Genomic DNA, 14,536 nt, shown 5'->3' with positions numbered 1-14,536 from the left:
CTGTTTTGAAAATCTGTTTGCCTGGATATTAAAGGGATATAAAACTCTTATAATTTCTAACACATGGATTCGTTTGTTTTTTGTGAAGAAAAATTGGTGCCCTGGGGCCTGGAAACCCATGGAAAATAGTAATGAGCTCTCAGCTAATTGTCATGCATAACCCTATCACTGGGGTGTGCAGGGATAATGTGAGGATTTAGGATCTTTACAACAAAATTGTTCATATGGTTCAATAAATAAAACCTTGTGAACGGTTTGGTTCTGAATTAACACATGGAAGAAAATGTGAAACAAACAAACTTTCCAATAATGTCATGGAATATCAGTACTTCATCCTTTGTGCCCCTGTCTGTCAGTCTCTCGTCGTTTCACATCTAATGATAGGGACAAACCATCCCGATGTGTCGAAAGAATAGTAAATATGGCAGGCGACCAGCTTGGCTTAACGGTGAAATCCTAGCGGATCTTAAACATAAAAAAGAAGCTTACAAGAAGTGGAAGGTTGGACATATGACCAGGGAAGAGTATAAAAATATTGCTCGGGCATGTAGGAATGAAATCAGGAGGGCCAAATCGCACCTGGAGCTGCAGCTAGCGAGAGATTTAAGAGTAACAAGAAGGGTTTCTTCAGGTATGTTGGCAACAAGAAGAAAGCCAAGGAAAGCGTGGGCCCCTTAATGAATGAGGGAGGCAACCTAGTGACAGAGGATGTGGAAAAAGCTAATGTACTCAATGCTTTTTTTGCCTCTGTCTTCACTAACAAGGTCAACTCCCAGACTGCTGCGCTGGGCATCACAACATGGGGAATAGATGGCCAGCCCTCTGTGGAGAAAGAGGTGGTTAGGGACTATTTAGAAAAGCTGGACGTGGCACAAGTCCATGGGGCCGGACGAGTTGCATCCGAGAGTGCTAAAGGAACTGGCGGCTGTGATTGCAGAGCCATTGGCCATTATCTTTGAAAACTCGTGGCGAACGGGGGAAGTCCCGGATGACTGGAAAAAGGCTAATGTAGTGCCAATCTTTAAAAAAGGGAAGAAGGAGGATCCTGGGAACTACAGGCCAGTCAGCCTCACTTCAGTCCCTGGAAAAATCATGGAGCAGGTCCTCAAAGAATCAATCCTGAAGCACTTACATGACAGGAAAGTGATCAGGAACAGTCAGCATGGATTCACCAAGGGAAGGTCATGCCTGACTAATCTAATCGCCTTCTATGATGAGATTACTGGTTCTGTGGTTGAAGGGAAAGCAGTGGATGTATTGTATCTTGACTTTAGCAAAGCTTTTGACACAGTCTCCCACAGTATTCTTGCCAGCAAGTTAAAGAAGTATGGGCTGGATGAATGCACTATAAGGTGGGTAGAAAGTTGGCTAGATTGTCGGGCTCAACGGGTAGTGATCAATGGCTCCATGTCTAGTTGGCAGCCGGTATCAAGTGGAGTGCCCCAGGGGTCAGTCCTGGGGCCGGTTTTGTTCAATATCTTCATAAATGATCAGGAGGATGGTGTGGATTGCACTGTCAGCAAATTTGTGGATGATACTAAACTGGGAGGAGTGGTAGATACGCTGGAGGGCAGGGATAGGATACAGAGGGACCTAGACAAACTGGAGGATTGGGCCAAAAGAAATCTGATGAGGTTCAATAAGGATAAGTGCAGGGTCCTGCACTTAGGATGGAAGAACCCAATGCACAGCTACAGACTAGGGACCGAATGGCTAGGCAGCAGTTCTGCGGAAAAGGACCTAGGGGTGACAGTGGACGAGAAGCTGGATATGAGTCAGCAGTGTGCCCTTGTTGCCAAGAAGGCCAATGGCATTTTGGGATGTATAAGTAGGGGCATAGCAAGCAGATCGAGGGACGTGATCGTCCCCCTCTATTCGACATTGGTGAGGCCTCATCTGGAGTACTGTGTCCAGTTTTGGGCCCCATACTACAAGAAGGATGTAGATAAATTGGAAAGAGTCCAGCGAAGGGCAACAAAAATGATTAGGGGTCTGGAACACATGACTTATGAGGAGAGGCTGAGGGAACTGGGATTGTTTAGTCTGCAGAAGAGAAGAATGAGGGCGGATTTGATAGCTGCTTTCAACTACCTGAGAGGTGGTTCCAGAGAGGATGGTTCTAGACTATTCTCAGTGGTAGAAGAGGACAGGACAAGGAGTAATGGTCTCAAGTTGCAGTGGGGGAGGTTCAGGTTGGATATTAGGAAAAACTTTTTCACTAGGAGGGTGGTGAAACACTGGAATGCGTTGCCTAGGGAGGTGGTGGAATCTCCTTTCTTAGAAGTTTTTAAGGTCAGGCTTGACAAAGCCCTGGCTGGGATGATTTAATTGGGGATTGGTCCTGCTTTTGAGCAGGGGGTTGGACGAGATGACCTCCTGAGGTCCCTTCCAACCCTGATATTCTATGATTCTATGATATTCTGATCATGGAAATGCTTACTGTGGTGAGTTTGTAGGATCGAGCCCTTAGCCTGCAAGCACTTTGGGACAGGGACCTTCTCTTAATTTATAGGCCCAATTCTGTGCTCATTTACATCAACATAAATGAGGAATAACTGCACTGAAGTCTTTGGAGTTGCACTGCTGTGGAACTGGTGTAAACGAGAGCAGTATTTGGTCATGTGGTTGTAGCCCAACCAGATAAATCAAACTTGCACAAAGCAATAATTATTATTACAGCCCCAATGGCAGTTAATACACTTGATGCCATAATTAGATCAATAGATCTTACTGTAGTTAAATCCCCAGACTCCGATATTTGTACTAAAGATCTTTACAAAGCAAATGAAAAATTGAGCTGCTTAATGATCATTTTTGAAAGTTCCTAGTTTCCATGGGAGAGGAAGGAGCAAACTGTATGACTGGATTAGAAACCAACAAGTATTGCACCAGTTTGTAAAGAAGGGATGACCAGGAGCATGGGATTTGAACCCAGAGAGAGAAAGTAAAAGGGATTTTGTAAATCATGGTCAACAAAAGGTTTGCACAACAATAATCAGTGGGAATGTGTCATGGGAAATTCTTCTGGGGTTTCAGAGGAGATCTCAAAACATGCCGAGGCAAGGCACCTGAAAATCCAGAAGCAACAAGTACTGTCTTTTTTTTTTTTAGTTTTTACTAAAAAATCAAAATGGCCAATACTCCACAAGATACAAGAAACCAGAGGGCGCTCATCCCTGTGTCCTTCGTGCTCCTTCGATCCATGTTATGCAAATAATATATCATGGGAAGTGAGTATAATATGCCAGGGGAGGCTAAGCCTCCCCTAAGTCAAGCCCTGGCCCTGCCCATGCTTCACCCTTTCCCCCAAGCTGACGAGAGCTCAGCTGTCGGCGGAGGCCAGTGGCCCGGGGCTGGGCCCGCGCTGGGGGCAGACAGCAATCTGGTGCTGGGGCTGGCCAGTGTTCTGTTGCTGGGGTTGGGGCTGGGGCTGGGGCTGCAGCTGGCCCGATGCTGGGGGCAGCCAGTAGCCCTGAGCGGTTCGACCGGGGCTCCTCCAATCTCGAGGGGGGGCGCTTGGGGCTCTGGCGGATGGGGGGCAGTAAGGAGGGGGCCTCCGGTGGAAGGGGCAGAGCTGTGTGGCTAGCCTCCCTGAAGGGGGGGCTCACACGCCACTCAGGCAATATATAATTAAAAAATACAATTCTTGTAGAGCAAGGGAGGGCTTGTGCAAGCCCCTCTGTGCCACTACAGCTTTTCCATAGAGCTCTGCAGGGAAAGGACTGGGGAGTGACAGGAGCTGTGCAAGGTGTGGTCGCCATCCCTCCCCCTTCCTGTGCATGATGAAGTGGTACTCTGCACCCACCTTTAGTTGGCTGGTGCAGAGGGGGTCAGAGGAGGGGGCCCCTCATGGAAAATGCTATTGACCATAGCAGAAAACAATAGCCTTTGAATTTATTATTTGAATTTAATAGAGATTTATTATTATTATTATTTTATTTCATTATTGCATGCACCTAGGTGCCCCAGTCATGGACCAAGACTCATTGTGCTAGGTGCTGTACAAATGGACCAAAAGGACAGTTCCTGCCCCAAGGAGCTTACAATCTAAGTATAGCCCTGCTACAGAATTTTATAGGTCCAAATACCTATGGAAAGGACGTTATTCTCTACAGGTTTTAAATAGCATCTATAGAACCCTATTAAATGTCGATGTAGAACCCAGTTGTTTTTAGTTCATTACATTCAGTAAGGCTTTCCCATAAGCTTGACCAAATAGTGGTTTCAGAGGAGTTTTGGCCACTCTTGCAGCCCATAGACTGGAACAGTATCACTACAGACCTGCTTGTGGGTTACAGGATGAATTCTGTCCCCATTGGATTGGGAAGGTAAATAAATTTCACCCATGTTCATTGCCAATCACATTGCTCTCATCAGACTAGGAAATTGCCATTCTGTGCCATGGTTCCTAAGCACTGGCCCATGGCTCCCTGCAACAGCAGAATCACTGGTCCTGCCACCCAAGCAGCTCCTGGACTGCTAGGTACTGTGAAAAGAAAAGGAGTACTTGTGGCACCTTAGAGACTAACCAATTTATTTGAGCATAAGCTTTCGTGAGCTACAGCTCACTTCATTGGATGCATACTGTGGAAACTAAAGAAGACATTATATACACAGAGACCATGAAACAATACCTCCTCCCACCCCACTCTCCTGCTGGTAATAGCTTATCTAAAGTGATCACTCTCCTTACAATGTGTATGATAATCAAGTTGAGCCATTTCCAGCACAAATCCAGGTTTTCTCACCCGCTACCTCCCCACACACACAAACTCACTCTCCTGCTGGTAATAGCCCATTCAAAGTGACCACTCTCTTTACAATGTGTATGATAATCAAGGTGGGCCATTTCCAGCACAAATCCAGGTTTTCTCCCCCCCACAAAACACACAAACTCACTCTCCTGCTGGTAATAGCTTAGCCAAAGTGACCACTCTCCTTACAATGTGTATGAAAATCAAGGTGGGCCATTTCCAGCACAAATCCAGGTTTTCTCACCCCCTCCCCCCGCACAAAACACACAAACTCACTCTCCTGCTGGTAACAGCCCATCCAAAGCGACCACTCTCCCCACAATGTGCACGATAATCAAGGTGGGCCATTTCCAGCACAAATCCAGGTCTTCTCACCCCCCCCCACCTCCCCCCCACGCACACAAACTCACTCTCCTCCTGGTAATAGCTCATCCAAACTGACCACTCTACTGTGGGAATTAGTTGCACTGTAGGATACAGAGCTTTTGAAAGACAATGCAAATTAAGGCCTTGATCTAGAGAGGTGCTGAGCACCTACATCTGGCTTTGATTTTTAATGGGTATTGTGGGTGCTCAGTGGGGTGCATTGAAAACTGTGTTAAAATTGTGATTCATTACTTTAAATTCTCTGGGGTTTCTTGGTCCTGTTTGCAGTAAGGGGGCTCTGAAAGGAGGTGTGCAATCAGAGTCTGCTAAGCAGGCAGACAGCCTACATAAAGAGGAGTAATGTGCCTCTCTGTTCTAGGGAGCAGCCTGCTTTGTCTCTTTCTGTTTTGAAGTTCTTGTGTATTATCATTCTGGAGTCTAAAAAATAAAGTTATGTTTCATGGAAAAGTTCCAGCAAGAGCATTTTTATGTTTTTATCTAATGTCTCTGCATGCCCTCAACATAACACTTGGCTCCCTATAGGGTCAGACTCCAACAGCCTGATCCAGCTCCTGTTAAAGGCAGTAGGAGTGTTCCATTGACTTTAGTAGTAGTAAGATCAGGCCCTGTAGTTTTGCTGTAACTGACATTTTGTATCTTCCTTTTCCAGTCTTTGAAAATGGGGAATGGGATTCAGTTGCAATGAAGCTGCTATCTACTGGTTAAATGCCCTCTCAGATAAGAGAGGATGTGAACATAGACTCACAGACTAAGTCAGAAGGGACCATCATGATCATCTAAACATCTGAGGCTTACCTAGAGCTAGAATCTTCAGCAATACCCCCCACAACAAGTTTCCTTGTAATGTTGTGCTTTGCTAGTGGTTGGATTTTCCCATTTGTTTTTTGTTTTATTTTTCATGAAGTGATAGCCATCCACTACAATGATTCATTTTCCATATGTTTTGTAAAATGATCAGAATGCTTGTTGATTGGTTTTAGCTCTTTTAGGAAGTAGCTAGCTACATTAATTACCAATGATATCAACACAAGAAAAATGACCCATGCAATATGGCTTTTAGGCAGAACTCTTGAATCTCAAAAACAAAACAAAAATCCTCAGTGAATCAAAGCTTTTGATCCGGGACGTTGTCTGTTTCCAAGTTTATTCTGTGATGTATTAACTCGGTGCATAGAACCGTTTTACCAAGGGGTTCTTTGCACAGACCTACTTTTAGGCCTTCTAATAACCTTACTGGAGCAATGCTCCCAGAGGATTGGCAGCCTGGGTTTTATTCCCAGCTTTGCCATAGACTCCTCCTTGTGTGACTGAGGCCTTCCCTACATTGCAAACTTTTACTGCTGTAACTATAGGTAAAGCAGCAAATAACAAATGAAAAAACCCCAAACAAACAAACCCTAGTGTAGATGCAATTAGTCCAGTATAAAAGTTCCTATATCAGTATAGCATATTCTAGTTCAGTGAAGCAAAATAAGCTATACTGGTATAAAACACATTATACAGGTATAATTGTGTCTATGCTAGGGTTTTTACCGGCATAACTATATTGATTTTCAAAAAATCACACTCCTAACAGACATAGCTATGCCAGTAACTATACCCAGTTTGCTTCTAAAGGAGCAGCAGCCACTGGATTTCTTTGTTTCTAGGTTTGTCCCTTTCCCTCTGGGGATGAAATCAGCTGCTTTGCTCCCAAACCTTAATAAGTCCCTCCAAATGGATCACTCTGTTTGGGCATGTGGGTTTTTCAAGCCTTGCTTTAATGCTGAAATTTCTGCTGGCCTCTTTACTCCTCTGTATTTGTAGGAAATAGATGGCTTGAACTTGTGACTGTCTCTTTCTTTGCCATCCATTGTAGCTAAACTTTGACATTTGTAGTAGCTGTGAGCCTTTTCCCTGCTGTGCCACAATATTTTCATTGTAAAGCCCAGGACTGGCTTAGAGCTGGTGTCCAATGTTGATTTTATTCTCTATTATTTCAGAAGCCTCACAGGTTTGGAGAACAAATGTCAAAAGTACAAAGCAGAAAAATACACTTTTCTTCCTGCTGTAGTTGGGCAATATCAGGCACGCTTTTTGGGGAAATATTTTTTGGACTGCTCTCAGAAGATCTTAATCTCTTCCCATTGTTTTATAATGCGTTTTTTGCATATCCATCTGGAGTGCACTACTACTGTATAAACAGGGGTCAGAGGTGCTATTAGAACAGAGAAATGGTCTATCCAGTCCCGTGTCCTAGCTTAAAGTCTGTCCCATGGTAGCTCCTCCAGAGGCGTGTGCCAGACACACACGATTGTGGAAGAGCTCACCTCAGGTCCTCCCGTATTAAAGTTTCTATTTTTATTTCTATATCAGTGTCTACTTCTTTTTATTTTCAGTTGTACTAACCTATTTATTTACCATAATAAATGTGTGTAGAATTACAGTTTAGTCGATATTTAGCATTTAATGTAGAAGGACACCTTTTGCAAGTTCCTTGGGTGATATTTTTTTACTAAGATAGGCTCCTCTGCAGATTATTCTGAAGAGGGGTCACCGTGGTGGTAAGAGCAGACTATGATATATTCTGTTATTTAAATATGCCTTCGCCTTTCCTTCCTAGGGGATGGCCTTTACACTTGAAGAGAGGCTTCAACTTGGAATTCATGGTTTGCTTCCTCCATGCTTCTTGAGCCAAGATGTTCAAGTTCTCCGTGTCATGAAAAGCTACGAGACCAAATCCAGTGATCTAGACAAGTATGTTGAAAAAGTCTTCTCCATTTTCAATTTTTGGCTGGGACTGTGGTCTTTACAACCCGCATGGAGATGTGAGGATCCCATTTTAAGCCTTATGTGCTCAGAGCCCTTCTTCAGAATCACTGCTCTTCCAGCTAAGGATACTCTGTTAACTAACAGTTTGCCAGTTGTGTCTATTCTAGCCTGCCCATTATCTCCTCTGTTCACTCCAGTCGTCTCCCAAGGTCGATATGACACTACGCACAACATGATCGCTAACATAGTGGGTTCACTTAACTCTATCTGTCTATCAGCATGTTCAGAAAAATGCCTGATGGAAGAACAAAAAGAACCTGCCAGACGACAAGAGAAATGTAAAAATCCTATGCAGTGGTAAATATTTGCTTCTCCTCCTGTTCCTAACCCACCATCACTTTCAGTATAGCTCATAAGTAAGGTTAAGATTTTGTCACAATTACTTTTAGTAAAAGTCACAGACAGGTCATGGGCAATAAGCAAAAATTCACAGAAGCCCACGACCTGTCTGGGGGCGACTGACATCTTGAGCCTGACTGCTGTGGCAGGGGCTGACAGCTCTTCCATCCCCGCTACTGCAGGCGGTGGGGCTGAAGTTGAAGAAGTCACAGAGGTCCGTTAAAGTCACAGAATCTGTGACCTCCGTGACGAAATCGTATCCTTACTCATAAGAGTTACTGTGGGAAAATGTTAGGTGCATCTTTTCCCCAGTGGCTGTGTGTTTTGCTTTTACATCACTGTTGCTGGTCTGGCGACTGAGAAACTCAGACAAATTGTACCCTGCTTTCTGGCTTAACACTTCTGCTGCACTGGCCCATCTTTACTTAGACTTAGGCACCAGTCTTGCATTGTGTAGCTTGCAGGCAGACTGCGATGACTATGAGGAGCCCAGCAGTTTGCCCACATGCTCTACTTTGCAGGATTAGGCCCTGAACATATAGTATGGTTAAGTTTGGACTTTTCCATTCTAAGTGGGTCCTTTCCAGTTGCTTAGAATTTTTTCAGACTTTCACTTTTCAGACAAATTCATTCTCAGCCCGGGAATCATTTTCAGGAAAGAAGAGAGTATAGGGGAGATGTTTTGACATAGCTCAAGCACATCAGCAAATCCCACATCCTACACACAAAAAAATATGTGATCATCTAAGACTGTGTCATGATGCATATGCACAGGTGGGCAAAGTTAAGGTTACAGAGGTGACCTAACTTTTTTTTTTATTACCTCATTTTTAAAATTATTATTATTTTAGTGCTTTTTTTTTGGTATGGAATTTACCTATCCTCCTTCATTTTTAACACTAATATCTTCCCAGGCTCTTTCTAAGGGGATAGGCTGATTGGGGTATATAAGGTTTGAAGGCTGATGTGTGTTGAAGACTGTGGGTGGATGAGCGGGAATTTTATTGGGGGTAGATTGGAGAATTTTAGGAATACGAATCTATTGCAGTTTGCATATATGTAGTCCTTAAAATATGTATAGCACGCAGACCACTTGATAAATTTAAATCAGATATAGATTAATTCCGGCACTGGTCCTCACAACTGTGCCTTCAGCATAGTTCTTCTCAGCCTCCTCATTTAGCGATGTTTGTGCTGCAAATCCAGAAGATCCTGAGGATACTGCAGGTTCTGATTTTCAGAGGTACTGAACATGCACCTCTCCTGTCGAAGGCAATGGGGCTATGGATGCTGAGTACCTCTGGAACCTCAGGTTTGAGCTGCCCATCCAAAGACTAGTACTTGGCCCTTGTGGGAGTGTCCTGCATTCTTAGCAAGTGAGATGTTATGAATCTAGATGCCATTAGCTTCATCAGTCATGCGCAGCATTGGTGGAATTGTCCACACCCAGGTTCTTTGATGTGTGTATCTGGGTTTTGTTGTTTTTGGTTTTTAGATACATTATTCTTATGACACTGCAAGACAGAAACGAGAAGCTTTTCTACAGAGTGCTGACCTCGGACACTGAGAGATTCATGCCCATAGTTTATACTCCCACCGTCGGCCTGGCCTGTCAGCAGTATGGTCTAGCTTTCAGAAGGCCGCGGTGAGTAGACTGACTATTTTTTCCCTTCTTTAATTGGATGTGAATGTATCTTTGTATTGAACACCCATATTTCTGTGGGCGGCCCAGCAAAAATAAAATTTGATTCTTGATCAAAAGATCAGCTATCAAACAGCTTGTGCTGTTGTGCTTTTAATGACAAACTGGGTAGCCGGGAGTAACTCTGCTGTCTTCCTGTAAACTGTGAACAGAGGGTGGTTTTGTTCTGAAACAGTACTGTACAGTCTGTGTAACTTAGCCACAAATGTCACTCTGAAGCCACACCCTTCCCCTCCCTGCCCTCCTTTTTCTCCTCTGCTGTCTCCATAGCACTGAAGTTCTTTTGACAGCACGGCCCTTTGAGGAACATTTGGGTTTTAAATACCTCTTGGTGACTCGGAGAACCTGCGTCGTTTCATATGCCCTGCAACGGATTGCACAGCAAAGTGCATTTTTAGGGGGAAATATTCTGCATGATTCCTTGTAATAATATAGTTTTAAAAAATAAATCATTTTGATTAGCTAATGCTCTAATTATAGTTGTTAGCTATGAAGGTTTTAGTGCTTTCCTGAAAGTTCAATAGTGAAGATTCAAGTTTTCCTATAAAGTGTCTTATTTTTCCATCCTTCAAATACATCACAAGGCTAAAAACATAGGCTTTACTGTAAAGACTTGTATTACAAGAATATCAGCATTTAATAAAGGAGTGACATATATAATAATAATTATTATTATATCACTTTCTATTTTCACCTTCACTGCACCCCAAGTGATGGTGGATGAGGAGTATGACCCCTATATCGCAGGTGGGGAAACTGAGGCAGACATTATGTGACTGGCCCAAGGTCACTGTGGGCATGTCTATATTGGATCTGAGAGTTATTCTCCTAGCCTGGCTCTGCAGACTTGTGCTAACAGGCCTTGTACTATTGCTCTGAAAATAACTGTACAGACAGTGCAGCATGGGCTGGTGCTCAGGCTCTGAAGCCTGTGGGGAGCCTCAACATCAAAGCAAGATCTGCAGGGCTATTTTTAAGGTGCAGGCACAAGCCCAGCTACCACATGTCTGTGGACCCTGGCTGGGAGGTTCACTCCTGGGTGCGGTGTAGACATACTCAGAAGGTACTGTATGAGGAAGGCCTTGAGGAAGTGAGGCCTTGAGGAAGATTAGGGACAGGATTCATTTGTGTGTATGATGACATGCAGAAATGTAAGACCACCCTACTCCCTTAAGCGGATTACCCAGCTCGCTGCTCTGTGTGTGAGAAAGCAGGTTGAATGGGATTGCTGTTCCCTCTGCCTCCGTTGCACAGAGTTTGGGGCATGGGTAGCACATAATAGAGGCGTGGGGAGTCTAAGCCTCACCAAACCTTGTGCTGCGGTGGGCAGTGGCGGATTACTGCACAGGCACATGGGGCCCATGCCCAGGGGCCCCAGCCAATTTGGGGCTGGGGGGAAAGGGGATCTGGGGTCATAGCTCCGACCAGGGCCGAGCTCTCATCCCCGCCCCCTCCCAGAGCTCTGCTCAAGCTATCAGCCCCACCCCAGCCAGTCCCTTGGCCGGGGCCATGGTGGGGGGCCTGAGTGCAGAGAGCAGGGTGTGGCCTTGGCAGGAAGAGGCTGGGCCTCAGTCAGAAGAGACAGGGCAAGGGACTAACCTCCCCAAGGGGAAGCTTCACCCACCACCCAGGGGTATGGTGAGACTTAATTTCCCTCCTGACCCCCAAACTCACTGGCCAGCTGTGCTGAGCCAGTGTGCAGTGAAGAAGGTGAAGTAATCTGTGCTGCCCATCCTAGCTGACAGATTGCTTCCCCATCCCCACCCCTCTGCCCTGAAGCACAGGGGAACAAGAGAAGGACCTGTGGTGTGCTGCCCCTTACACGTGACGAGATGTAAAGTCTCAGGCCCGGTCTACCCTTAAAAATTAGATTGACTTAGTCACCTCGCTCAGGGCTATGGAAAATGTTCTGCCCTGAGTGTAGTAGTTAGGTCGATCTTACCTCTGGTATAGACACCACTAGGTCGACAGAAGAATTGTTCTGTTGCCTTAGCTACCACCTCGCAGTGAAGTGGGTTAACTGCATCTAGAGAAAAAAAAAACACCTTCCATCAATTTAGGAAGCATCGACACTATGATGCTACAGCTGATGTGCTGCTGTAGTGTAGGCATATCCTCAATCTCGTCCTAAAGGATTAGGGAAAAGAACCTAAAGTAACCCCTCCCCCTGGACAGTTCTACCTGTGAGCACTCTGAGACAAGGACTGTTACACTATTCACAGCCAATTGTTGGCTTTTCACCAACCAAGGTTAGAACTGGGAGCTCCTGACCTTCAGTCCCATGGTCACGCTGCTAGACCACACTGCCTCCACCTTTGAGCAGTTTGATTTAAAGTCTACACAACAAACACTGAGATTAAACCATGTCTTTGGCTTGTCCTTAATTCTGTTCTCTAACCCCTTGTTATCTCAGGGAAAGCAGCAGTATCTTTCCTCACGCAGGACTTTGTGCAGTTATTGCTGTTGGAGGAATTCCCTTCCTATAACTCATTTTTTAAAACCTACATTATTTTGCCACTGTGGTAAGAACATCTGCTCTCATGCACTGGTGTCCCATTGCAAAGAGTCTCTGTTGAACTTAGGCAAGAAACTGTTATGGATTCCAGCCTGTGGCTTCTGCAGAAAAGGGGAAACCATAATGCCCTGATTGCAGTTGATTTCTTATTTTACAAAGGATACATTTCTCTACTGATATACTGCGAGCTGCAGTCTAATTTCAGTTTTTACTTTGATAAAGGTTGTTTTCCCAAGTCATATTTACACATAGTCATTCTTCCAACAAGAAAAATTCCTATTTTATTATTTAAAGTGATGAGATTCACATGAGAAACATTCATTTTTTGTTGTTGTTCTTATTCAGATCTGATTATAATTGTGTGGTAGTAAAAATTACTTTGTCCTGTGGAGGAACTTGTTGAGCAAAGGGGTTGGATTGAGGGAATATTTGGCTCAATTCAGCATGCCAGTACTTCTCGGTTGAAATCACTGGGAGCGGGATCCTCAAAATTTGATGGGAGCAGGGGAATTAAGGTTTAACTCTTGAAAAGAATTTGGGTTTTTACCACTTGCAGTATGGTTATGCTGAACTGTGCAAGCAAACTGAAATGGTATCTGAGAAGAATGAGACTTTCCAGGATCACAGGCAAGTTTAAGTCTTGCCTGGTCTCCTAGATACTATTGTCATGGTTACAGGACTAGCTGCTCCTCTGTCCTTTTTCTGGTCTTTCTGACTCCACCCCATCAAGTGTAATCTATCCTGGGGTGGAAGTTTGCAGTTCTCACACTCCTAGATCAAGACTTGGGCTACAGATCCACTGGGTAAGCACAGCTGATACACAGGGTATCTGACTGGGTTTAGGCACCTTTGGTTCTTCCCTGCACAAATATGTGGCCAGTGGTGAAGACAGTGACCAGGCAGCCATATTAACCCAAAATATTGTTCCTTTAGCAGTAGAACCAAGACTTCTGGAGAAAAAAGTTTTTAAACCACAAATAGTCTACGTGCATGTCTATCACACCTACAGTCTTTCCATCCCCTGATGGCACCTACATAAGAACAGCCATACTGGGTCAGATCAAAGGTCCATCTAGCCCAGTATCCTATCTTCGGACAATGGCCAATGCCAGGTGCCCCAGAGGGAATGAACAGAACAGATAATCATCAAGTGATTTATGCCCTGTTGCCCATTTCCAGCTTCTGGAAAACAGAGTCTAGGGATACCATTCCTGCCCATCCTGGCTAATAGCCATTGATGGACCTATCCTCCATGAATTTACCTAGTTCTTTTTTGAACCCTGTTATAGTCTTGGCCTTCACAACATCCTCTGGCAAAGAGTTCCACAGCTTGACTGTGCATTGTGTGAAGAAATACTTTCTCTTCTTTTTTCATTTCATTTGTTCTTGTGTTATGAGAAGCAGAAAACAACACTTCCTTATCTACTTTGTCTACACCAGTCATGATTTTATAGACCTCAATCATATTTCCCCTTAGACGTTTCTTTTCCAAGCTGAAAAGTCCTAGTCTTATTAATCTTTCCTTATACAGAAGCCATTCCATACACCTAATCATTTTTGTTGCCCTTTTCTGAACCTTTTGCAATTCCAATATATCTTTTTTGAGATGGGGCGACCACATCTGCATGCAGTATTCAAGATGTGTACATACCATGGATTTATATAGAGGCAACATGATATTTTCTGTCCTATTATCTATCCCTTTCTTAATTATTCCCAGCATTCTGTTCACTTTTTTGACTGCCGCTGCACATTGAGTGGATGTTTTCAGAGAACTATCCACAATGACTCCAAGATCTCTTTCTTGAGTGGTAACAGCTAATTTAGACCCCATCATTTTATATGTATAGGATTATGCTTTTCAATGTGCATTACTTTGCATTTATCAACATAAAATTTCATCTGCCATTTTGTTGCCCAGTCACCCAGTTTTGAGAGATCCTTTTGTAGCTCTTTGCAGTCTGCCTGTGTCTTAACTATCTTTAGTAATTGTGTATCATCTGCAAATGTTGCCACCTCATTGTTTAC

General features: G+C 44.1%; 1 protein-coding gene across 1 annotated transcript in view; it reads left to right on the top strand.

Annotated features, from left to right (window-relative positions):
• Positions 1-14,536, top strand: part of ME3 (malic enzyme 3) — a 190,278-nt gene that overhangs the window by 89,625 nt on the left and 86,117 nt on the right. The window contains exons 2-3 of the mRNA XM_084646223.1: positions 7,744-7,877; positions 9,787-9,936. Of these exons, the coding sequence (XP_084502349.1) occupies positions 7,744-7,877; positions 9,787-9,936 (284 nt within the window). The remainder of the gene's footprint in view (positions 1-7,743; positions 7,878-9,786; positions 9,937-14,536) is intronic.

Source organism: Lepidochelys olivacea (assembly GCF_965140295.1).
Source record: "Lepidochelys olivacea isolate rLepOli2 genome assembly, chromosome: 1".
NCBI lineage: Eukaryota > Metazoa > Chordata > Testudines > Cheloniidae > Lepidochelys > Lepidochelys olivacea.
The sequence above is the reverse complement of the archived record's forward strand: the minus strand, read 5'-3'. Positions and strand labels throughout refer to the sequence as shown.